The sequence below is a fragment of the Aureobasidium pullulans genome (assembly GCF_000721785.1).
Source record: "Aureobasidium pullulans EXF-150 unplaced genomic scaffold scaffold_6, whole genome shotgun sequence".
Classification (NCBI taxonomy): Eukaryota; Fungi; Ascomycota; class Dothideomycetes; order Dothideales; family Saccotheciaceae; genus Aureobasidium; species Aureobasidium pullulans.
In genome coordinates this window covers 321,842-343,699 of record NW_021941026.1, presented here as the reverse complement: position 1 = coordinate 343,699, position 21,858 = coordinate 321,842, and the positions used below count along the sequence as shown (strand labels likewise).

The following is a 21,858-nucleotide window of genomic DNA, read 5'->3' as shown; positions in this document are numbered from 1 at the left end:
CGGAAACTGTGGCCACCTCGAGCAGGTGCCCGTCTGTTCCCCGCCTACCACACGTTTGGCTCGTCTCGAGCAGGGTGGGGCAAGGATGCCCAAATCCTTAGAATGCATTCTGATCCGGAATACCGCAACAAAAGGTACGAGTCCAGGTCCGTTGCGGATAAGAAATGATACCACGAAAACCATGAGTACCACGAGCTGAAGAAGAGGACCTCTCGGGATTATTGTCGATCTCATGCGCAGGATCCCATATACAAGATCCGCAATCGCATCAGCAAATGGATCACTAAATTTGCTTGGGTCAGAGAAGAGCTGGATTGGAAATCACATATACCGATATACAGTGACACGAGAGTTGTCAGATACTGCAAGAGCTGTGAGCATGCGGGTATAAGAGGCACCAAATTATGGTGGTGAGTAAAATTACGCATTTTGGACACGCTGCAATGTTAACCTTCGACAAGGAGCAGGAACTATGATCCAACCATCTACGATTGCAATCGGTGCTTCCTAGGTGCGGATCCTCGAAAGGCGTTACCCAAGCATTGCGAAGATGTCACAACATTTAAGGAACTGCGCCAGCGAAGAGGCGAGCTCAGAGCGATGAAGTTTAGCACCAAAGATAACTCCGACAAGGCCGCAAATACGACAGAACCGAAGAGTGGCGGCCTTTGAGCTGTGACGGCGCAACGGTATATCAACTCCTCGATGAATGAGGGGCTACATATTTTATGCATCATACTACTTCTACTCCATGTAGGTCTGCGCTCTGTTCTTGGCCCGAATACTCTGACTCGTCGGGCAGAATGTGTCGATGGTTGTGACATCAAAAGCCTCGAGCCAGGATCTGCGTGGCACGATGGTTGCACTGCAAATGCATGTGACTATCTAGAGACTTTCGAAACGATATTCATCCAACGAGCCACGGCAAACCTCCTGTGGTTATGACTCTGATTGTCGATTGCATTGTGGAATCGCAGCAACGCCAATTATTGGAATGACTGATCATTAATGGCTTTGCTTTGTATCAATTGAAAGGATAAAATATACATGGAAGACAAGAGTTTCACGATAAGTCGCAGGACAAACTCGGTATGCGATCTCATGCACTCTTCTTGCCAAAGTAACTCGTTAGCTTGTTGCTTTGTCCTGCATCGATAGGCTTCTTCCCCTTCTGAGGGCTTGCTCCCTGCTTCTTTTCCTTCTTCTCACCAACACGCATCAAGCGCATTAGTTCTTCGAATTGATCGACATCAACGATGCCACCACTCGCCTGCACATGTCCTCGAGCAAAGTCGTCTCCTAAACGTTCCAGAAGTGGTATCTCGTGTTGGTCTGGAAGACCGCCGTCGTTATCGTCGTCCTCGTCTTTCACCGGCTTCAAGCTGGCATATGCTTTGAGACTCTGAATGATGTCGACCGACGGATCTCGGGCTTTCGCACATCGAGGGACACGACAGCTGAAGTTGACTTTGCCTGGAAGATAACCCTCATTGGCCACCATGACGATCTCCAAAGCTTTGCTTTGCAGGTGACCAGCCCATCTGGTCGCAATGACTGGATGCACTTGTGCTTCTGATTTGATTTTGAACACAGCAACTTTGCCATCCTGGCTGAACCTGGGCGCGGTGTGAGTACACCTTTCCACCTCGGCATTGACCTCCTGACGTGCAGCAAGCAATCTCGAATGTTTTAACACGTCCTTGGGATGTTCAGCTGAAAGGAGTGCATCGAAGGCAGAGCTGACATCGTACGTTGCTGTTCGTCTAGGCGCATTCACATATGATACTACATCGTTAAGGGCCTTCTTGGTGTACTTCTTCAGAGTGGCAGACATATCTGGGAATGGATCTTCCCATTTCAGAGTGGTGCCCAAATCGCCATGGGTTCCAACCACACACAACCAGTCGGTTCTGTCGCTGACACCAGCGTGAAGCGGTTCACAAAGCAGATAGGTAAGGAGAGCAGAAGTCACCACAGGCGGAGATTGGTTGGCTGTGCAGAATGCTGAACCTTCAGGGAAATCCTCAGGCGTTGCATGATGATGGTCAATGACAAGACCAGTGTGGGGTGCAGCTATCAGAGGTCCAGACTTGCGAGACCCTTGATCAAGGACGAAGATGTAATCGGGGGATAGGGCAGCCATGGCCTCCCTTTCATGCTCATGGTGGATCGTTTGGCCTTTACTTAGTAGATGAACGCGAATCAATTCGGGATTCAAACCAAGCAGAACCAGGGTACGATGGAGGATCACGCCAGACGACAAGCCGTCTGCATCCTTGTCTGGCACTATTATTGTTCGCTTTTGCGACCGGGCACTGGGAGCACATCAGTAATGTCACGGTGTGTTTACTAAACATTGATCTAATTTACCATTCAAGGATAATGTCGCGAGCTTGCTTCATTTGAGCTTCTGGAGCTGGCCATATCGCATCACTCGTCTTCTCATCTCGAACAGATGGGCTCAGATGATAGTCAGGAACTTCGAGTCGTGCTCGAGAGCGTTTTGTAGCGCTGGCCTGGGCCACTGACGACGGTTCTTTGCGCTTCATCAGTTGCGGTGGTGAGGAGGCGTGGATAGTGCGGCGAACGCTGATTGAGGCTCCACTACTGCTGACGCGACAGTTTAACCTGCATTTACTGGAAGTGTGCAAGCCCTTGCAAAAGCGGGTTGTGAGGCTGCTAAACGTTGTGGAGGTAATCTGCATGGATGTCTTTAGGATGGTGTCTTGGGTGTTCTTTACAAAGTGCCATCGCGCATGGGTCGTTCAAGACAGACCCTGAGTTGAAGCTAGACCCTTTCGGCTTCGATGGCAAGTCCTCCGCGGCCGTTTCTGGCGCGTGCCGACTGTGAGTTCTTTGAAGGTTTTGCAGTGAAACGTCTATAATCTTGATCGTACTCTTAACAGAGAGTCTCACCAGTGTACCCTCTTGGGGCGGCAAGGATACATTTATGCATGGATAAGCCGTCTGCGTTATTCACACCACCACTTGGAGGTACGTTATTGTGATACACCCAGCCACCCACCATCGGCGGCCGTCGCTATCTGACCATGTGTCATGGCTGGTCAGGCAGGATTAATAACAAATGACAGATCGAGCAAAAGATCAGTATCACCGAAAAAGGCATCAGCGAAAACAGGCGGATACGACTCGGATTGGCATTCTGGGCCGTCCATCAGAGGCATCAGATCGGGCAGATTTTCAGTTTCGTTGTGCACGCGCTTGCCTCCAGAAAAGTCTAGATTTGCGCCCTGCAGAGGCTTGGCACTATGAATCGCGCGTCGCGCGTTGTTCCATCAAATGACAGGTCGCGAGGAGCAGACTCCGTAATAGAGGGCAGAGGGGCCTTGCGAGCCGCAAGAGGACCGACCTGTCGGGGAATAGACACCTTGCCCAAAAAAATTAGAGGTTTTCTATTCACCTTGTTCCATAATCCACCTCTGAGATCGGCAGTCAAATACGTGTGCGAACTGATGTAATACCGTACGGGACGAGCGGACACTATCGTAGATGTCCAATGAGATACCTAGGATTTCTCCAGGTTCTGCGACGCCGGGCGATGCCTTCCCAATTAGGCCAGTTAACATGGTGTCAGAGGTTATCCATCTTATGGATAAGTGCTGTCCATGTTACGGTCTCCACCTTCCCTATTAGGCCATTTTTAGGTGAATAATCGAGGTGGAAACGGTTGGGCAAGGTGTCTATTAAATGGGAGGATCTGAAAGCTGACAAGCGCATACAGATTCGAAACTAGACAAGCAGATTTGCATTTTACGGTTGAGCCTCGAGCCTCGCGGCAAAATTGCGGTCGGGAGGGCAAAAGAGGGTGAGGCTCTTGTCACTCACCTCGGGTCGAGCGCCCGTCTTCGCTGAGAGAGTTGGTTCTCACTTCCATCTGAGGCGATGTGACCGACTCCGCCGGACTGTTAGTTTCTTGTCTGCTACCAACCCGTCCCCCCAAATGACGGATACTACCGCGCCCTTACCGTCCTTCTTTCCTCTCCCTCTTTCGCTGCTCCTACCACCTCTGGTCTACATTCTTATCATTTCTTATTTTCCAATTCATCATCCACTGTTTAATACAGCTGATAACACATTGCCATCCATCTTAAATAATTAGTTGGACACGCGTGCCTGGATCCGAGTCGCCGAGAGATTTTCGATTCAGCTTTTCTGCCGCCGAATCCCAACTCGCCGACTGATTCGCACACCCAGCTGGTGTTTTGCGACTCACCAGCTTCAGCACATCGGTGTATCTCATCGTGAGGTCGTTCATCAGTTGAATACATTGAACCTGGACACTGTTAGAAACTGTACTTACAACGCCGACCCAAGGGTAGGTTGTATTGTGTTTCCGACAACGCTCATTGTGACGCGGCGTCTCGCATGCTCTGGTACGTACGAACTCCCATCACGTTGTTTCAAAAAGCTTCTCTTTATGAAATTGCTCCACTACCTGATGGTCAAATCAAATCTAACAAGAGGCTGGACCAAGCCACGCGCTTGGCCTCTGCCCTGGTTGTCTTCGCGATTGTTTGCGTGACATGTGATGACAAGCTGTCCGCTCAAGCCAGCGTGAAAGCGGTCACCATCTGCCATGTATCAGCTCAATACCCTCCCTACATTTCTAAATTCACTTTGTCACTCTCATCATCGCAATCAGTGCGCTACAAATCACATGGAAACACAATGCTGACTTGCCTGCTGCTTTGCAGAATCCCTTCCAGACACTGCATGCTACGGCTTTCTTAGCTTATGCATTAGAACTTCTTTTTCAGCACATAGACGCCCTGCCGTCCTCACTTGTATATCTTTTATTCCAACCAACCAACCAACCAACCAACCAACCAGCTCTGCGATCTTCTCTGAAGAAGATCAATTCTATTGCCTGTCCACGCATCTGCCCCGAGCTTAACTGGACCCCCACCAAACCCTAGTCGATCTTGTCCAGCCTCCTCCAAGATGGGTCATGTTGGTGATCACATGCATTCATTGAACGGACTCGAAGAGGGTTACGTCCACAACAGGGCCAACCCACTACCTGGACCGGATCACGACTACATTGATCGAAATATACCTCCACCCGATCAACGTCCACCAGCACTGGGATACATGCCTTTACCTGAGCCCCGCACAGAGCTCTCCCAAAGCTTCTCCCCAGACTCATATCATTTTACGGATAGAAGAACAGAGAGAAAAACAGACAGGTCCTCCACTGGAAGGCCGCTCAGCCTGCGCACCATGACCAACACTACATCAATGCCCGAATATACATACCTCGACCGTGCCAACACCGATTCACCATCTCAACGAGCGCATTCGATCCACGCGATAGGGGCCGTCCCGCCATCTCTTTATCCTCTCTTGCGCCCTGATGGAACGCCAGAGGAACCATCATCTTCTTCCCGGACGGATCGCCTTCCCGGATTCCATCAACTAAGCCAGATCGCCGACAGCGCAGCGGAAGCAAGTGATCCAAGACCAACTGGATTACCAAACCTATCTACGTATTCTGGTCAGATAATCGCCCAGACCGCGTCGACTTCACATCCACACTTCCCACCATCGCAGAAATCCAGTCCGTCGACTAACTTCATGTTACTTGGGCACGCATCGCCTACAAACACCCGGACCGACGATACATATGTAAACTCGCACTCGCCAGCTTCCTTCTCTGCTCCAAACAACTTTGATTCAAGACGTAAGTCGGCTCAAAATGGTCGACCCCCACCATTCATTCCATCGATGTCTTCTATTGGGACCACATCTTCCACAGATACTATGGTTAGTCTCCAGAGCCACCAAAGCTCTGAAGCTGGAGGATACAGCACGAATCACACGACATCACTGGAGTCTACACCGTCATCTCTGGACGGAACGCCGAAAACATCGGGAGTTCCACGTTTACAATCATCGACATCCGCATCTGCAGGATTCCCTTGCGAGTATCCTGGCTGCACCGCACCTCCTTTCCAAACGCAATACCTTCTCAAGTAAGACCTTTGCTGTTCTTGTGTATCTGTTGCACAGTCTAATGTTCACTGCAGCTCGCACGCAAACGTGCACAGTTCAAGTCGCCCGCACTACTGTCCTGTTAAAGGCTGCCCAAGAGGCGAGGGCGGTAAGGGGTTCAAACGCAAGAACGAGATGATCCGTCATGGACTAGTTCACGACAGCCCAGGCTATGTGTGCCCATTCTGTCCCTTGCGGGAACACAAATACCCCCGCCCGGATAATCTCCAGAGGTAAAGTGCATCAATCAGGAGATTTCTTGCGTTGACTAATTTGGGTTCCTACAGACACGTCCGTGTCCACCATGTGGATAAGGACAAGGATGATCCTTTACTTCGAGAAGTTCTGGCCCAGCGACCCGAAGGTGGTGGCCGAGGGCGCCGCCGGCGTGCAGGCCCCGCTTGAGGAAGAACAGCTTTGAATCATACTGACAGGGCATGTCAACAAATCTGCTTCAATTTGGGCGGCGTTCTGGTTGTTACAATTCACCTTCACTCAAATCGTCCCAACAGGACACTCATATTCATAGTTCGTCAGTGGGATTCATCGGTTCACGATACAATTGTCAAGGCCGCTGGCGTGCTCGACAAACAACGGGATGTGGCATTTCAACGATTCTCATGATTGGCGCTTTGGGTTTCTACTTTCTATTATTCTCTCACTTTGATGGGTAGCTTCCTATCCAGATGTCGCCATTAGCATGCAGGGCAGGAACTATGTACGATATTCAACACTTAAGGTAGATCCATTCAGGACGAATCGAGGAAGGAATTAGCAGCATCAATTTTGTTCATGCATTCGAACAACGCTAACAGGTGTCCAGCGACGGAGAGCGCTCCTACCTAAACGCTATTCGTTGTTGGTTTCGCCGATCCAGCCGCAAGACGATCACATGTCGAAATTGGCCAACCGTTCGGCTGATTTTACCTCGCTAGTCGCCTTACCACTAGCCATACCGTTTGCTCGAGACACGCGCTTTCTTCTGCAGCGATTAGTCCCTCGCTTGGTTTGGGTTTGGGATCTTTGGGATTTCACCGCGGCAACGACTCGTCGAGTGCACTCTTGTTCTCTGGGAATGATAAACCTGAATTACACCGTGTGCAAGGGGCGTCTATGGCCTGGAAGCGAAAGAAATTGATAATGTAATATCACATTTGAACGATACGGTGTGAACGCTGCAGGATGCAGGAGGTCGCGCCAGGCTGCACCCACTCGCGTGGGGATTTGTGAGTTGTGATCGTCGCTCGCGATACAAGCGGACTTTGATGATCGTATCTTCGAATTCCGGTGATCGGGAAGCCAAGAACCTTCGAATGCTCTTGAGTCTTGTGCTCTAGTTGGAGGTCTCCATCGCAGCAGGTCTCCGCTGCTGCGGTATCGTTGAAATCACAACATTGAACGGAGAGCTCCTACTCCGAGCTTCTCCCCGAAGCAGAAAGAACCAATCATCGCAATCTGCGCAGGCGAGTGAAGAAGTATGACCCATCGTTTTAGATTACGGTATGAACAGGCGAGATGATCGTCAATACTCGAGCTTCGAGTTGCCACGAGACTGCATGTCAAAGTGAACCAGGGGCGCGTCTAAAGCAAGGACTTTCCTCAGCCACGCGATTTTATATTTACGCGGAGCCAGCTCCTTCTATAACATAATCATGGTCCATATGGTGTGGTCTTAGCATGGAGGGAGGCTCTAGGATTCCAGGTATGCTGCCTGCCGCGAACTTCTGGTCTTATGCCTGAACAAATCTTCCTAGATGAGTATTCTTTCTGACTGTAGGGAGACCATTGGAGTGTACTCCGGCTACGTGGGGGCTCTGACACCTCATGAGCGCCGAGCGGCAAGTGGCAGGAACATGCCACCCGGATCCCGGGCACACCGAAGTTTCCAGCTTCAAGCGAGCAACGACAATCGTTTACTGTTTTGGCGTGCACTTGCTTACGCCGCTGTCTATCCCCGTTACTGATCACAATCGTGTGTCTCGCAGCAAGAGGACACATCTCTGAGCGACCCGTACCCATACTGTAGGAACGATTCCGTCGCTGAAACGCAATCCTTGAAAGATTCCGTGGGATTCGCACAGAATTCGCATTTATCGTTTCGATGTAGCAAACCTTCCGAGTACAAGATTTGAGGCTCGCGGCTTTGAAAATTCGGCATTTTTTCTCAGTACCGGCTTGCTGCTTGGTACCACATACGGACATGACGCCTGCTCGATGTCGGCGGAAACCATGCCTGCGATCATAAGTCATTTGATGACATGTTTATCTAAAAAGAATGCTCCTTTCTGCGTGCAATCCGGACTGCATGACGACGCACATCCTTCGCGCCAAGGGCACTCGATTTACGGAGACTGTTCACAGACATCGAGACGAAAGGTCATTACCGAGCCATCGTCACCTCCTGTTCCACCTCAGCTCGTCAGTTTCGGCTCTTGCTCTCGTATCTGTAAAATCTCCCAGAAGGTTGGAAACTCTGTTTCCACCACGTGCATTTGTTCTCGGATCATCGCCCTTTCTCATCCGCGGTAAATCAAACCTTTTCCAACTTGCAGACGCAGCAAGTTTTCCTTCCGACGGGGCAAATCTAAACGCAAAAGCAATGTGGTGAGTGTCCCGACTGTGGGAATAAGCACATGACGGGCAGACTCTGCCCTGGTTCCAGCAGGATTGGTGATCCACATGAACTTTGACAATCGTGAATCCTTTGGTCGGGCGCGCCCGTTGATGGTTGATCGATTTCTCGGACAGAGACTTTGCGACATCTGGCAACAAAGATCGCTGCTGTGTGTTCCGATGGCATCTGCACCCTTGGATCTTCGAAAGACAAACCAGCGCACTGGTTCACATTCACGGACGATTGGGAGCCTCAATGGTCGACTGCGAAACATCGACATGTTTGTAAAAGAGCTTCATGCCTGTGGACATGTAGTAGGTGTCAGCTCTGCGGTCAGAATACTCACACCCAAGGCCACCTTGAGAAATTGCCTATAATCTCGGAATGTGAGTTTCTAACAAAGGGTTCTGATGCCAGCTATCTCAGATACGGTCACCGGTAGCAATGTACCTTCCCTCTTCAACTCTGGACGAATCAAATACCATGTAAAAAACACAGTCACACCTGCGAGTGGAGACCATGTCCTCGGCAAAAGCACAACTTTTGGGATAATTGTAAGGACTTTCTTCATATCGTGTCTCTCGCTCACCTAGGCCTGCGTTGCACCTTCCTGTATACGACGCTCTCCTGCGTATGGCACAGCTTTCTATGAAACACAATCCTCGATACTGTACTTTACTTAAAGATCGTGCCTTCTTCTACATCTCTCCTTCCTCTGTATATGCATTTAGTCCTTGATCGCATTCCCTACTCTGTGTTCTCGCTATATCTCAACCGACACCGTGCCCTGTTGTACTCTAGCTAAGTATACATTGCACCTGCTTGTGATTGCCATCAGCTGAACTGTTCACATAGTTGTTTCTTGCTTACATGGTGCGACAGTGTCTTATCCCTCCAAGTCTTACGAAAAGTCGAGCCGTGACAGCATGCATGGACGTTCCTCTGGCTATCTGGTAGCCATAATCTCGATATCAGACATCGACATCAACATCTCAAAAAAATCGCATTTTCTTCGTACATGACCATAGATATCCACACAAGAGCGTTACCTGAACACTGGCAACTCGCCATTGCTTATACAAGCCGACCGATCAAGTTGATACTCCATTATCGTCCAAAACTCATGCCAAAAAATCAGGTGTTTGGAATGGTATGACCCTGTCCTTCACCCATCAGTCAATGCTCCCGCAACTCTAATCATCATCATCATTGTTTTTTTTTCTGCCTGGGCAGTTGTACTATTATTTCCACTCTTGGAATCGAATGCAATGAGCAGTATAAGAGGTACGGTCAGAAAAGGTATAGTGACGATACAGCTACCCATCTTCAACTACCACAATTGAGAAACAAGCAAATACCAACGGTAAGATGATTGCAAGACGATAGCAGAGCAGACGACAATGTCGTTGCAAGATGCTAAGGGGCTTGGACTAACACGTATGTCACAAGGCAAGGTCAAATCAAGTTAGGAAGAGTATCGTTTGTTATTCAGTATGAACGGAAGGCCAAGTTATATACAAGAGGTAAAGGCTTCGGAGGTACAACAATGCGAAACGAAAGGATCATGTAGGATCTGGGTATCTGGCAATGCAGGGTGATGATGAGATAACGATATAAGATTCGATAGCCAACAATCGCACGACTTGCTGGCACTCGAAGGAGATGGAATGTAGGAGAGATGAAGAGGTAAAGAGGGAAAGAACGAGCGCGTTTTGCGGAGAAAAATGTCGTAGAATTTCCAAAAGTCGACAGTAGCGTTTAATCGTCAGTTTGTTCGTAGGAGCGTTCATTCGTTTATGTGTTTTGTTCAGAATGTGACCACGACAATCCCCTCTTCCATCAAGGTACGCTCAGGGATTTTGGTACGAGTAATGGTTGTGTCTTGACGCGTCCTCTTGAAGTCTCCTTCAGCAGGGATTTGGTATGTGAGGCCAACAGCCTTTCCATCTGCAGTTTCGATGCTCGATGTGGTGAGGGTTGTTGCAAGAGAAGAAGTCATTGTGACAGAGCGGTCCAGAGCCTCTGGGAACTCGTGAATGTCGTAAGAGGGTGGCGCAAGTTCCCATTCCTCAAGCATATCCATCTTGGTGTTGACCCTCAAGCGGCGACCGTGGCACATGATGATATCGGTTGCACGAGGAGCATCAAAAAGCAATGTGGGCATGCATCGCTTGATGTATCGCCACTGTGAAGCATTTGTGCGAGCATGCGGAGGGTTCCACTTTCCACCAAGACCCAAGTTGTCAGGGCTGGTCTCGTATTGGAACGAGGAACGCGAAGGTGGAGACTGTAGAAGCGGTCGTTTGACGAGGGTTTCCGGGTCTGGTAGTTGGTTGTGATTCTGGGCCAAGATCTTCAGCAAGGAAGGACAGATCAATGTCTTCAGCTTCTTGATCGACTGTGGAAGTAAGAGTAAGAGCATTTGTGTCATCTGCTGTTTCCATACGAGAAAGGTCTACACCCTCGGAAGCTCCTTCAATCGATCGTGCCAACGAAGGATACATCTCACGCATGATCTGCTCTTGCTCCTCGATCACATTGCGATCCTCAATGTTTTCCAACTCCTGAGTTCGCTGCCTACGACGACGTCTGGGAATAGTGCAAGGCTTGGGTGCGGATCGCTCGTCAAGTGGCAAAGCGATGTCGATGCCAGCAGAGAGATCATGGATCCATCGGAAGATTCGCTCTTCAGAATGGTCGGCCAGTAGGAATTGATCGGTCTCGAGACGCAAGCGAAGTACGACCTGCGAGATGGGAGTAAAAAGATTGGGATCCTTCTCGAAAGCCTTGCGGCGAGCCGCAGAAGGGATGAAGTGAGCAAGACGAGTGGCTGGCAGCAACTGGCTGTATTGAACATCCGTGGCCAGACCAATCTCTGCGTGCTGAAGGGAATACCGTTTGATCAATTTGCCAGCTGCTGGGAGAGAGTGACCGGCGAGCTGAACGGACTTGAGCTTGTGCACACTCAATTGAGTACCGTTGAGCACAACATAGACAGTGCGGAAGTCTTGCTTAGGCAGGTACTGGAAGGGAGAGATCTTCTCAATTCGCATCTGCATTGGGCCCTCTCTCGACACTGAGCAAGTATATTTTGGCAAGACCTCTTTCCCATTGTCCAGGAATCGTGGAGCAGGTGGAAATTTCGAGGCACGAGCAGTGACGGCATATGATGGAGCAGGGTCGTCGCATGGCGAGCACCGAGTTTGGAAAGGATGGTGGTAGCTTGTCACACGACGACTGCGTGGACGTTCTGCTTGTGCATCGTCATTCTGAGCGGGTGTGGTAGTCGAGCTTTGTGTCGCCGGTCTGAAAAGCTGATTTGTGTCAAGAGGCAAGACGGTCGAGGTCGGTCGCGTGGATTGGACAGCCAGTGTGGTGGACATGATGGTTCTGTGACAAGCACGCCCAGCTTTGTGGAGAGTGAAATTGGCTTCGGATCGCTACTGCAGGCTTGTGTTTGGAATCGGAAGAAGCAGGAACGCTGCCGGATCGACAAGAAGCGAATATCAATGCAAAGACGACGCGGAAAGGGAGTGAGACTCGCGATGGAGCATGTGTAGTCAACGGAGAGGGAGGAGTAGAGAGAAGAACGGCAGCGGAGGACAGGATGTGTTAAGGCGGCCTCTCACCCTTGCTGTCGTCGACGATGATACTGATTGGCGAAACGGTGACCGAAGAATTGTGGAGAAGTCTAGGCCAAAGCCGGGAAACTCAGCTAAAGCGAGCTAGCGGCGTAATTAGCCGAGGTTGGGGTTGTGGAGGACCCAGGATTTTAACAGATCTGTCGAATGGAGAAAACTTGGAGTGAGCTGGAGAAATACCGCCGAACAGGCCGAATAACATGCAGTAAAGTGCGAGAAGAGAGAATTGAGAAGTAACACAATGGCTGCGTCCAAGATGAGAGATAAATGCAAAGGATCATGGGTTCCCCGCTCGCCGCAGATCGCTAATTCATGGCAGGGCAAAGGAGTGTGTGGGCACATGCCACCACCGGTTGTGTCCAGACGAAGCCACAGAAGCACTAAAGTGACAAGCGATGGTTCATGGCGCATGGCTCAGACCAGTGACAGATAAGCCAGATACAGTTGAGACATGTAGATTCAGAGGCACACAGAGTGAGCGTGAACGACAGACGGCCAATTTGCAAGCAGAGGATGCAAAGGATCAATTGATGATGCAGCATGAAGGCATGAATCAGAAGACACACACGAGGTGACCAAATCTGGTTTTTGTCGTGGAGCCTGAGCACGCTAGCAGCATGGGGCTGAAAAAGGCATTTGAGGCACGCAACGTGAGGGCCCGCTGTTGGCAACAAAACACGCGATGCAACGATGCAACGATGCTCCGCGCGGACCTTCTTGCTTGTCCTGTTTTGGTTCCGCCCAGACGGGGGTAAAAGGCGGGGTGGATCCTTTTTGTAATACCGAGACGCTGCAATCAGCCGGCAGTTCTCAGGTCCATGTCCAGAGCGACAGCTTCCTCTGTCAGAGCATCCATGTCATGTAGAGCTCCGTTAGCAGCATCTATATCAGCAATCGTTGTCTCCAGCTGCGAAACGAGACGCTCAATATCGCGGCGTTGTTGCAGGACCGTATCGACCAAGTCGGCATTCTCGGATTGGGCAGTCTGCAGTCTTGACGATAGTGAATCGTGCTTCTCGGAGAGAAGTGGGCCAAGATGCGACAAGTACAAAGACGAAGCCGGCAGAGTGTGAGGACTGTGCAAAGAGTAAGTGCTATTCCCGGCGACAAAGCAGTCAAAGACGTACGGGAGCGGAGGTTGTGCTGCTTGACCGTCCTGAGCCTGCTCTGCGGCTGTCTTTCTTTTTCTCGCGTCTTCTACCAAGCGATCCAGGTCGTTCAGCGACGCGACAACTTGACGATCGCGTAGGATTTGATCAAAGTTGAGTTTACATGTACGGTCCAGTTTCTCGACAAAGTCGGTATGCAGGCGCTTCATGGCATCGGGAGCATGACTGGCCGGTGTCGGGAAGGACGAGGCGAAGTTCGAGTAGCTACAAGTGCGAAGGGTGTGCGAGACGGCATCGGAATACAGCTTCTGGAGGGCTGCGGCGCGTGGACCGGGAGTTTGCTGTACAGGTGGTGCCTGGGCTGGCGAGGGTGAGCGAGATGGACGAGAAGCGGACATGGCGATGAGGGCGAGAAGATGATGAATGCTTTGCGGTCGACAAATGGCTGTGCTGTGCTAGAGACGCGCGAGTGCTGATCGCTCTGGCTATCTAGTCGTAGATAACTATGCACAGCTTTGTGCGCCTTGTTTGCAGACCAAAACAACTCTGAATGCCTGCCAAGCAACCATGAAAGCTTGTATACGGATACTTTATGCAACTTCTGCACACCTCGGCATGCTTTATCGATACGGATAGGCGCCTTCGCATCCGCCCTGTCTCGAGATATTTCCAGGCCATTGAAGATCCGTTTCCCACAGCCAACCATGGCTTCTCTCTGGCGACCATTCCGGCTCCTGCCTCCGTTGCAGTCGACCTTCTCACAACCCTTCGGTCTCCGCGCCTGCACACCACTCCAGTCACGGCTTCTACATTCGTCGCCCATTCTCGCTGTGCGCAAACCTTCCAAGGCCGTAGTCAAGCCACTCATTGCCTCTGCAACTACTCGCAAGAAGCAACGCAAAGACGCCCTGGCCGAAGAGCAGCAAGATTACATCCACATACCTTTCGAGACCCACTCGCCGAAGACGGCCCCTTCCACTCCTGCAACACACACGCCGCGTACATCCAGGCCCTCAGCTCCTGCTACAACGATACAGCAACCTTTGGTGAATCGGCATGTACAACCACAACAGCCCGTTGTCGAAGAACCATTGGAAGTCTACGCGCCTCCTCCGTCTCCTCTGAAGCCTACTTTCGAATACGTACCCGGCGGCCGCACTGGTGTCCACGCTTCCCTCCGAGAACTTGACAGTGCCGAGTCCCCTACCTTGATTTACGAAGCCACAAAAGCTCGCTCATACATTGCTTGGTGTATCTTTGCTAGTTTCTTCCTTGGCTGTATAGCTGCCATGCAAATCGGCTTCTTCACCACCGATCCCTCAAAGAGCGATATCCGCATCGCCAGTGTCTTCCTCCTCACTGCTTTGATGTGGGCTATCCTTTCCTCATGGGCCGCCTGGGGTGCTACCGATGTCATCAAGCGTATCTATACTATTCCCACTGGCACCGGAAGGCCGCTATTGCGCATCGAGCCCGTCCGTCTCTGGGCCGGCAAGCGTCCATTGCCCTTCGAAGTCCGCATTGGTGACGCCTTTTCTAACAAGGGCTTCGAACAGAACATCGCCATGTTCAATGCCACACGAGATGTGAGACGTCAACCTGGCGTTCTCGATGCCCTCTTCGAGCCCATCGGCACACTCTTCTCGTCCAACATGAAGATGATTCAGAGAAAGTCTTCATTTGCGCAACTGCACATCAAAACCGGAGGTACATGGAAGGTCGACCTTCGCGACTGCAAAGCCCTTGATCATGGCAAGAGTAAGTTCATGCGACCCAATAGTATTGAGAATCCCTTACTGACAACATCTTTAGCAATGGATCTTGTGATTCTCCCCATGGAGACTAAGCGTGGCTGGTTCGCCTCGCTCTTCCTTCAGGACTAAACGCCTTCTTCAAACTAGCGTAATTCACTTCGCAACAAGTTTCATCGATCGGAAGAGACAGCAAGCTTTTACAGGCCCTGAAGACGATTGCTTCACGGACAGTTCTGCAAACCTTCACACTACCACGAGTAGTGCCAACTCCAAAGCCGTATCTTGGATCTGTAATGCGACCTCCAGCGGTTGCCGAAGCGTCCAACTCGGACATACATTGAACTTCAAACTCGTTATATATAGACGTCGATTGTGTAAATCCGGGCACATGACACATGGATTAAGATACTGGAGCAAAAACTTGTATGTACGAATATAAAGGATGAATTGTACTTTGGCTCAAGTCGAGCCGACATCAGGTCGGACTCGCACTATCTGAGTCCCTCTGCATAACTTTCAAACACGCTTTAAACCATCTATCTTCTGTCGTTTTCGGCAAACTTGTGGTTCCAGAATCCTCTAAAGTGCTTCTGCGAACCAGCCTCGTTGAGATCATTGACCTCTCTGGGTGTGAGTTTAAAGGTCATTGCTCTCAAGTAATCGCTCAATCTCTGCTCCTTGCTGCTGGTAGTGATGGGCACGATATCCTGATCAATACAATATCTCAAGCAAATCTCGCCAGGGCTAACGGCGTACTTCTTGGACAGGCCGGCCAGAACATTGTCAAGAGGTCCAGGAGCCGCCTTTGTCGCGGGAGTCAAGGGGCCGTAAGCTTCAGTGGCGATACCCTTGTCCTTGTGGTAAGCGAGAAGTTCGCGGTGTTGCAGGTAAGCGTTGAATTCGATCTGGTTGAGGGCAGGAGGGATCCTGGCGGTCTTGATTATGGCATCGAGATGGTGAGGCAAGAAGTTTGAAACGCCGATACTGCGAGTGAGCCCGGCTTCCTTGACATCCTCCATCGCCTTCCAAGCCTGCTGCAAAGCCTCTGGTGATTCTTCAGGCGAACCGAAGAAAGGGGCGTGAATCAGATACATATCCACATACTCCAATTGCAGTTTCTTCAATGACGTCTTGATGGCATTGGGGATATCGGCAATGTTGGGGAGGACCTTTGTGGTGACGAAGAGCTTGGATCTCTCGACTCCGGATTCTTTGATGGCCTTGCCGAGTTCGGGTTCGGTCTTGTAGACTTCGGCGCCGTCGAGGTGGTAGTAGCCTATGCCAATGGCGAGCTTGGTTGCGTCCACGCAGGCTTGGTCCAATTGGCTTTCATCACCAGTCTTGTACCAGGCAGTTCCGGTGCCGTAGCCCAGCATTGGGATTGAGTTGCCATCATTGAGCTTGAGGTTGGGAATGGGGGTGTGGATGTTGGCCATTGTTGCTGCTGTCCTTGATGTGGTTTTGGATGGGTGATTATTGAGGGAGAATGTTCTTGTGATAGGAAACCTGAAGGGCGATTGGCAGAGTCTTTTCGAGAACAAAACACTCATAAGAATTACGTGGCCTAGATGTTGATGCAATCAGGGAAGCTGCTGTCGTAAAATAGCGGCATAGCTCTGGCGGGGCACTTGTGACGTGTGTGGGGTCGTCGGCCGAGCACCTGCCGAGCTGCCGCTTGATATACCCCCACTCTGGTCTGATATTGATCAGTTTCCAGGAGACTATTGTGAATGCATCAGTTCCATCTGAAATGATGGTTGTTGGCATGATTTGTGGTCAAGAAGACAGTTCTGAATATGATGAGGTGATTCAGGAACTAACCGCTCAATGCTCGTATTAAGCTCTATAATCGTACAATATACTGTGAGCAATAGCAGAAGGGAAGCAAGTATGAAGAGTCAGGCATAGGGTTGTTCAGGCCTCATCGCGGAACATATACCTGCCACCACCTCTCATGGCATCCCTCCACCTTTCTTCTACCCTTTGTCTATCCATCTTGTCTGCCTCTGCTCGATCTTCTTCCATCTCTTGAGTCGAGGGCATCTCTGCACGCCAGAACCCAGGAGGTGATGGGTTTCTCTGGAACTTTTCTCTATGCTTGCCATGGCGGTCTGCAAACGCCTTGGCCCTTGCTTCGATCAACATGTTCTGCCTTTCCTCTGCTGTCGCTTTGTGGATTGAAGTCGCATATGCCGAACCCAAGTATCCTTGCAGCGTCAACTCATCGTCGGTGAGTGAGGTATCCTGTGGCAAGCCGCCTGCGGCAATAAACCTTCGGATTGCACCACAACATTCCTCCTTCGTACAACCAGGCAGACACTTCTTCTCTTCGCGCTTGCGGACACTCTCACGGTAGGCGAATCCTAGGCTTCCGCTGTACTTGGGATTTACCTTGAAATCATCCAGATTAAGTCGTTGGAGAGGTCGGGCGCGCAGAGGCTCGTGTTCGGGAAGAATGGGACCTGGCTCTTCTGCGGTTGCCAGCTTTGAATTGTATCTCACAACAGCAGGACGAGGGATTGGCCTATCTCGGACTGTCCTCGTGATACGGCTGACGGGTCTCTCAACTGATCTTGAGACTTCATGCTTCTCCAGCTCCTTCGTAACGGCATTGTCCAGCCATTCGCGCTGTCGTCGAATAGCTGGGGCGGAACGTGGACTCAGAATTGTTCTATCAACCTGAGGTGATGTCCCTTCAAGAAGTCCACTCAATCTTCCAGTACCGACGGCCTTGGGCGTTTCATCATCAACACGTGGTTTCTTAAACCCACGGGCGGTGTTGTCTCCATCTTCTGACAGAACATGCACAGCATGAGCTCCTCTGCTATGGTCAAGCTTTTTGCCGGATGTCATAGGAACAGCACTCGTGCGAGGCAAGTTTGGCGTGTTGGGGCTCAGGGTTTGCAATGGACCACCATGCGGCCGTGATTCCTGGAGTCCAACACTCTTGCTAATTGTTCTGACCAACATGTTTTCCCTCGATTTAGAGAGCCCAGGTTCCGTCTTTACAGTCTTCACAGTACTATCGGAAAGCTGAGATTCGATACTATTGCCATTCTCGTCAGGGTTCGGGGCTGGCTCGTCGACTGGCGAGCAAGCTTTCGATCTACGATTTGCTGTAGGGGTTTCGAATTGTTCAGCCGTACGTCTAACCGTCTCCATGTCTCGATCTGCTGACTGTCTCAAGGGGGCTTGACTGAGCGGATGCCCTATGAAGTTGGGCTTCCGTAGTTGAGGAAGGGGAAGAGGCTGTTCCCGGTAGACGTCCAAGTCGGAGGTTTCTGTCCGAAATAGGGTAGGTAGAGGGGTACGCGAGTTATGCGGACTGCTACTCAAGAGCTCGTTCTTGATCTTGTAAGCTTGCGAATCCTTCTTCGGCGAGTCGCGTTTTCTCTTGAGAGCCTTTGCGGACACGACGATGGGCGCGTCATCAGAATGGGCAAGAGAGCTGGAACGAGCTTCGCCTTCGGTGGTCTGGCTGGAGGTGATCCTACTGCGAGTTGGAGAATGTGATGGCGCGGCAGATGTGTTCCTAACAACTTCTAGGGCCGGATGGGGTAGAGCAAGAGCATCCTCGATGTTTTCCAGATTGGATTGAACAGCACGGGGAGTGGCGAAGTCCTGATTTTCGAAGTCGCGATTGGCGTCTCGCAAAGCCTGTTTTGCGAGCTTCTTGTCGATGTAGTCTTTCCATTTGCGAACAGTATCCTTTGATTCTCGTATCTTTTGGGCGGCTTTCGAGGAGCGATCTTCAGCCTCCTTCCGGTATTCGTGGAAAGCTTTCCTTAGAGCTTCATGCTTGAGTAATAGCTCATTGTATCGAGCAATGGTCACGTAGCCTTCGGGTGCATCAGATTGTCCCGAGTTCATGCTGAATCCGAAGTATGTTCTGTGACAATTCTGGCAAACATGTCACGGTATGAGAAAATGAGCAAACACGAAGGCAAAGGCAGACGCGTGCCTAGCCAGGCCGAGGCACGCGGTGCGGGAGATCGTCCGGGGGCTAACGCAAGGAGATTGCGGAGATATGGACTGGCTTGGCACCCATCTTCGACACCCAAGTTCGCCGCCATGACTGGAACATGTCACAATCTCTAGGAACGACAAGATGGCGAAGCGCAAGGCGTCGGAGACGTGCGAGGACGGGCGTGAAAACAAGAGACTGCACTCAAGCAACCCGGACCGGCTGTCTCGACTCAGTCACGAATTAACACTGCGAGTGCTGTCATTCCTGCCCGTGCCCGATCTTATCATCTGCCAAAGAGTCTCACGACATTTCCATGTCCTCGCCGGCGATTCTCAACTATGGAAAGCCTTATACTACAACAGATTCGTCCGACCGAGAGCATCGCGCATACCTGGAATCCACGAGTCTGGAGTGCCCGCCGAGAGCTTGTATTATTCGTCAAAATTATCGAGATGGCTGCACGAAGACAACCTGGTCAGAAAAGGGAAAGAGACGAATTGGAAGAGACAGTACAAGACACGCCACAACTGGACAAAGGGAACATGCGGTGTCAGCGAGGTGCCTGTTGCGCCTGAGCCATCAGTCCCGCCAACACTGCTGCATATGCACGAAGGAATCATCTTTATGGCCGACCACATTCACGGCCTGCGCGCATGGTCTTCGCAGAGTGGACAGGACATGTTGGCGACGATAGCCTTTCCCGACAATGCTGGTCCTCCTTCAGCTCTGACGGTCGATTCTGCATCTACACGCTCCTCGACTGTCACGCTTGCCGTTGGTTTCCAGGACGGCTCCTTCACCGTCTACGATCTTCATGATAACCGCTTTACATCTCGCTACTCTCACGAACCTTCTTCTAATGGCATGATATCGGCTGTCGCTCTATCGTTTCCCTACTTGGCGACCATGACAGCGAGCCAACTTCTGTCCTTTTACAAGTTCATGCCGGCCGAGGACAAGCCATCAGGAGCCATCGCAGATCCTCCACGATTATTACAATCCTTACATTCACGGACCGTCTGGCCACCTCTCACCCTGTCCATTCGCCCTCAACCTGACACCGTGCTTGTGTCCATTGCTTACTCACTCCCCACATATCTCAGCGGCTGGACCGTTGGCATACAGGAGATGCGTTTGACCCCAGATGGCAAGCTTGTCGAATCGCGCCTCGCATCCGCTATCGATCAGAACTACCGCCCTCTTACCTTCAACTCCACAAATCCTGCTCCAGCGCCAGCGCCGCTAACAATACCCCCGTTCGGCCACTTCAACACCTCCGAAGCCAACCAGATCCACTCCAAGCCAACCTCCCTGTCATACTCACATCCCTACCTTCTGGTCTCTCATCCCGATAATACTTTGACCCTCTACCTCGTCTCTTCTACAACAGACACTCTCAAGATAAGCCCTGGCAACAGGCTCTGGGGCCACACCTCTTCTATCTCCGGCGCACATGTCGGAGGCCGTGGTAAGGCTGTCTCCGTCAGTACCCGCGGTGACGAACTCCGCGTCTGGGAACTCGAAGGCGGCTTTGCTTCAGCAGCCGCACGACGCCGTCTCGCTGCCGGTGAACTAAGCGTCCAACTACGACCTGAAAAGCCCTCACACCCATCAACAGATGACTTGACTCCGGCCATCAAGGTCAGAGGTGATGGCTTGGGTCTTGCGTTGAAACACAAAGGCGGTATAGACGAGACCAGTATGACAAGAGGCTTTGTAGGATTCGACGACGATAAAGTCGTTGTGCTCAAAGAGAGGCATTTGGGAGCACAGGCTTTGGTGATTTATGACTTTACGTAGCGATGGCTCTCTTTCTGGCCAAGTCTCTTGACGACTTTGAAATGAAATCTCCTTTTGTTCTCCTGCTAATTGTATGCTATGTGTGTACCTAAAGGTTCGTACTGTTGTTATCGGCACGCTCATCTAGTCTTCAAAGATTCAACACCAGAAATTCCACGTCCTTCGTACCTTCCATATCAAGTAGCCAAAACTGATCCTTTTCCACCAAGTCAACACGTCGCTGCCGCAACCGTCGTAATTCATCAATCCGCCACCAGCTTCAACAAACAGGCTCAGTGGTCTAGGTGGTACGACTCTCGGTAACAATCAGTCTGGACGTGTACATCGGATCCACCGACATACATGTCCAGACTGCGATCGAGAAACCCGTGTTCGATTCACGGCTGAGCCAAGTCTTTCTTTTTTGCCCTGTTTTCCCAGTGCTGTTGGGCATGAAAGAAAAGGGTGGTGTGCTCTCTGCGGACGACTACACCCATCTAGAAAACCATTGTGCATTTTTACAAGGCTGGATGAAGTCTAGGTGTGGGGCGCAGGAGAGGGCTGGAAGTGGTAGATTTTAGCACATGGGGAGGAAATGAATGTTACAAAGAGTGATAAACAGAGAAGGAACACTTCACTTCACTTCAATTTCCCTCCTTCTTCTCCTGATCATTCACTAAAGGCAGAAGACAAGGATCTTGGGGGTTATAATCTGCTAATTCTTCACCTCCTACATCAATCGGTACTGTGGTCTAGTTGGTTTTAAGACGCTTTACAGCAATCAGCCTGTGAAGGTACACCAACGGTGTGCCCGTACAGACTGCGAGAAAGAAACCCTCGTTCAAATCGGGGCGGTGCCATTCTTATTTTTGCTCATTGTATACAGCAGCCTATACTGCAAATGATAGCATGAAGATGACAATCACTTTTTGGAAAGACAAGATCACGATCAACCTTTTGAACGCCAAGCACGAGTGAAGCA

The 21,858-nt window shown here is 50.8% G+C and overlaps 10 protein-coding genes across 10 annotated transcripts; 4 read left to right on the top strand and 6 right to left on the bottom strand.

The window, feature by feature from the left end:
* Positions 1–168: 168 nt before the first annotated feature.
* M438DRAFT_270879 (uncharacterized protein) lies at positions 169–414 on the top strand (the record flags this gene model as incomplete). Its single annotated transcript, XM_029900435.1, has 1 exon — positions 169–414. A coding segment is annotated over one exon (246 nt), but the record flags the coding sequence as incomplete, so codon positions are not given.
* A 685-nt stretch (positions 415–1,099) lies between these two features.
* Positions 1,100–2,549, bottom strand: M438DRAFT_271055 (DHH family protein; the record flags this gene model as incomplete). The annotated part of the gene is made up of 2 exons (XM_029900451.1): positions 1,100–2,315; positions 2,371–2,549. 2 exons carry the CDS (start codon positions 2,547–2,549, stop codon positions 1,100–1,102), a joined length of 1,395 nt encoding a protein of 464 aa, XP_029762005.1.
* Positions 2,550–4,718: 2,169 nt separating this feature from the next.
* Positions 4,719–6,381, top strand: M438DRAFT_344262 (uncharacterized protein). The gene is made up of 2 exons (XM_029905181.1): positions 4,719–5,993; positions 6,048–6,381. The coding sequence occupies exons 1-2, from the start codon at positions 4,963–4,965 to the stop codon at positions 6,247–6,249; spliced, it is 1,233 nt and encodes a 410-aa protein (XP_029762004.1). The 5' UTR covers positions 4,719–4,962; the 3' UTR covers positions 6,250–6,381.
* A 1,203-nt stretch (positions 6,382–7,584) lies between these two features.
* Positions 7,585–8,395, bottom strand: M438DRAFT_185298 (uncharacterized protein). Its single transcript, XM_029899220.1, has one exon. It carries the CDS (start codon positions 8,260–8,262, stop codon positions 7,663–7,665), a length of 600 nt encoding a protein of 199 aa, XP_029762003.1. The 5' UTR covers positions 8,263–8,395; the 3' UTR covers positions 7,585–7,662.
* A 2,257-nt stretch (positions 8,396–10,652) lies between these two features.
* Positions 10,653–11,910, bottom strand: M438DRAFT_239906 (uncharacterized protein; the record flags this gene model as incomplete). The annotated part of the gene is made up of 2 exons (XM_029899517.1): positions 10,653–10,811; positions 10,894–11,910. Coding segments are annotated over 2 exons (1,176 nt in total), but the record flags the coding sequence as incomplete, so codon positions are not given.
* A 961-nt stretch (positions 11,911–12,871) lies between these two features.
* M438DRAFT_185277 (MIND kinetochore complex component Nnf1) lies at positions 12,872–13,889 on the bottom strand. Its single transcript, XM_029899219.1, has one exon. The coding sequence runs from the start codon at positions 13,772–13,774 to the stop codon at positions 13,064–13,066; it is 711 nt and encodes a 236-aa protein (XP_029762001.1). The 5' UTR covers positions 13,775–13,889; the 3' UTR covers positions 12,872–13,063.
* A 191-nt stretch (positions 13,890–14,080) lies between these two features.
* M438DRAFT_333762 (uncharacterized protein) lies at positions 14,081–15,259 on the top strand (the record flags this gene model as incomplete). The annotated part of the gene is made up of 2 exons (XM_029903648.1): positions 14,081–15,134; positions 15,189–15,259. The coding sequence occupies 2 exons, from the start codon at positions 14,081–14,083 to the stop codon at positions 15,257–15,259; spliced, it is 1,125 nt and encodes a 374-aa protein (XP_029762000.1).
* A 272-nt stretch (positions 15,260–15,531) lies between these two features.
* On the bottom strand, positions 15,532–16,713 carry M438DRAFT_344256 (Aldo/keto reductase). Its single transcript, XM_029905180.1, has one exon. It carries the CDS (start codon positions 16,564–16,566, stop codon positions 15,667–15,669), a length of 900 nt encoding a protein of 299 aa, XP_029761999.1. The 5' UTR covers positions 16,567–16,713; the 3' UTR covers positions 15,532–15,666.
* A 210-nt stretch (positions 16,714–16,923) lies between these two features.
* On the bottom strand, positions 16,924–19,044 carry M438DRAFT_344255 (SAE2-domain-containing protein). The gene has a single exon (XM_029905179.1). The coding sequence runs from the start codon at positions 18,998–19,000 to the stop codon at positions 17,045–17,047; it is 1,956 nt and encodes a 651-aa protein (XP_029761998.1). The 5' UTR covers positions 19,001–19,044; the 3' UTR covers positions 16,924–17,044.
* A 187-nt stretch (positions 19,045–19,231) lies between these two features.
* Positions 19,232–20,963, top strand: M438DRAFT_344254 (uncharacterized protein). The gene has a single exon (XM_029905178.1). It carries the CDS (start codon positions 19,239–19,241, stop codon positions 20,895–20,897), a length of 1,659 nt encoding a protein of 552 aa, XP_029761997.1. The 5' UTR covers positions 19,232–19,238; the 3' UTR covers positions 20,898–20,963.
* Positions 20,964–21,858: the final 895 nt, after the last annotated feature.

Excerpts from the sequence above, each read along its gene's own strand:
- M438DRAFT_185277 (XM_029899219.1), bottom strand. The coding sequence starts at position 13,774 with ATGTCCGCTTCTCGTCCATCTCGCTCACCCTCGCCAGCCCAGGCACCA.
- M438DRAFT_344254 (XM_029905178.1), top strand. The coding sequence starts at position 19,239 with ATGGCGAAGCGCAAGGCGTCGGAGACGTGCGAGGACGGGCGTGAAAAC.
- M438DRAFT_344262 (XM_029905181.1), top strand. The coding sequence starts at position 4,963 with ATGGGTCATGTTGGTGATCACATGCATTCATTGAACGGACTCGAAGAG. Across the intron at positions 5,994-6,047 it reads CAAACGCAATACCTTCTCAA|CTCGCACGCAAACGTGCACA; the intron begins GTAAGACCTTTG and ends TGTTCACTGCAG.
- M438DRAFT_185298 (XM_029899220.1), bottom strand. The coding sequence starts at position 8,262 with ATGACTTATGATCGCAGGCATGGTTTCCGCCGACATCGAGCAGGCGTC.
- M438DRAFT_344256 (XM_029905180.1), bottom strand. The coding sequence starts at position 16,566 with ATGGCCAACATCCACACCCCCATTCCCAACCTCAAGCTCAATGATGGC.
- M438DRAFT_344255 (XM_029905179.1), bottom strand. The coding sequence starts at position 19,000 with ATGAACTCGGGACAATCTGATGCACCCGAAGGCTACGTGACCATTGCT.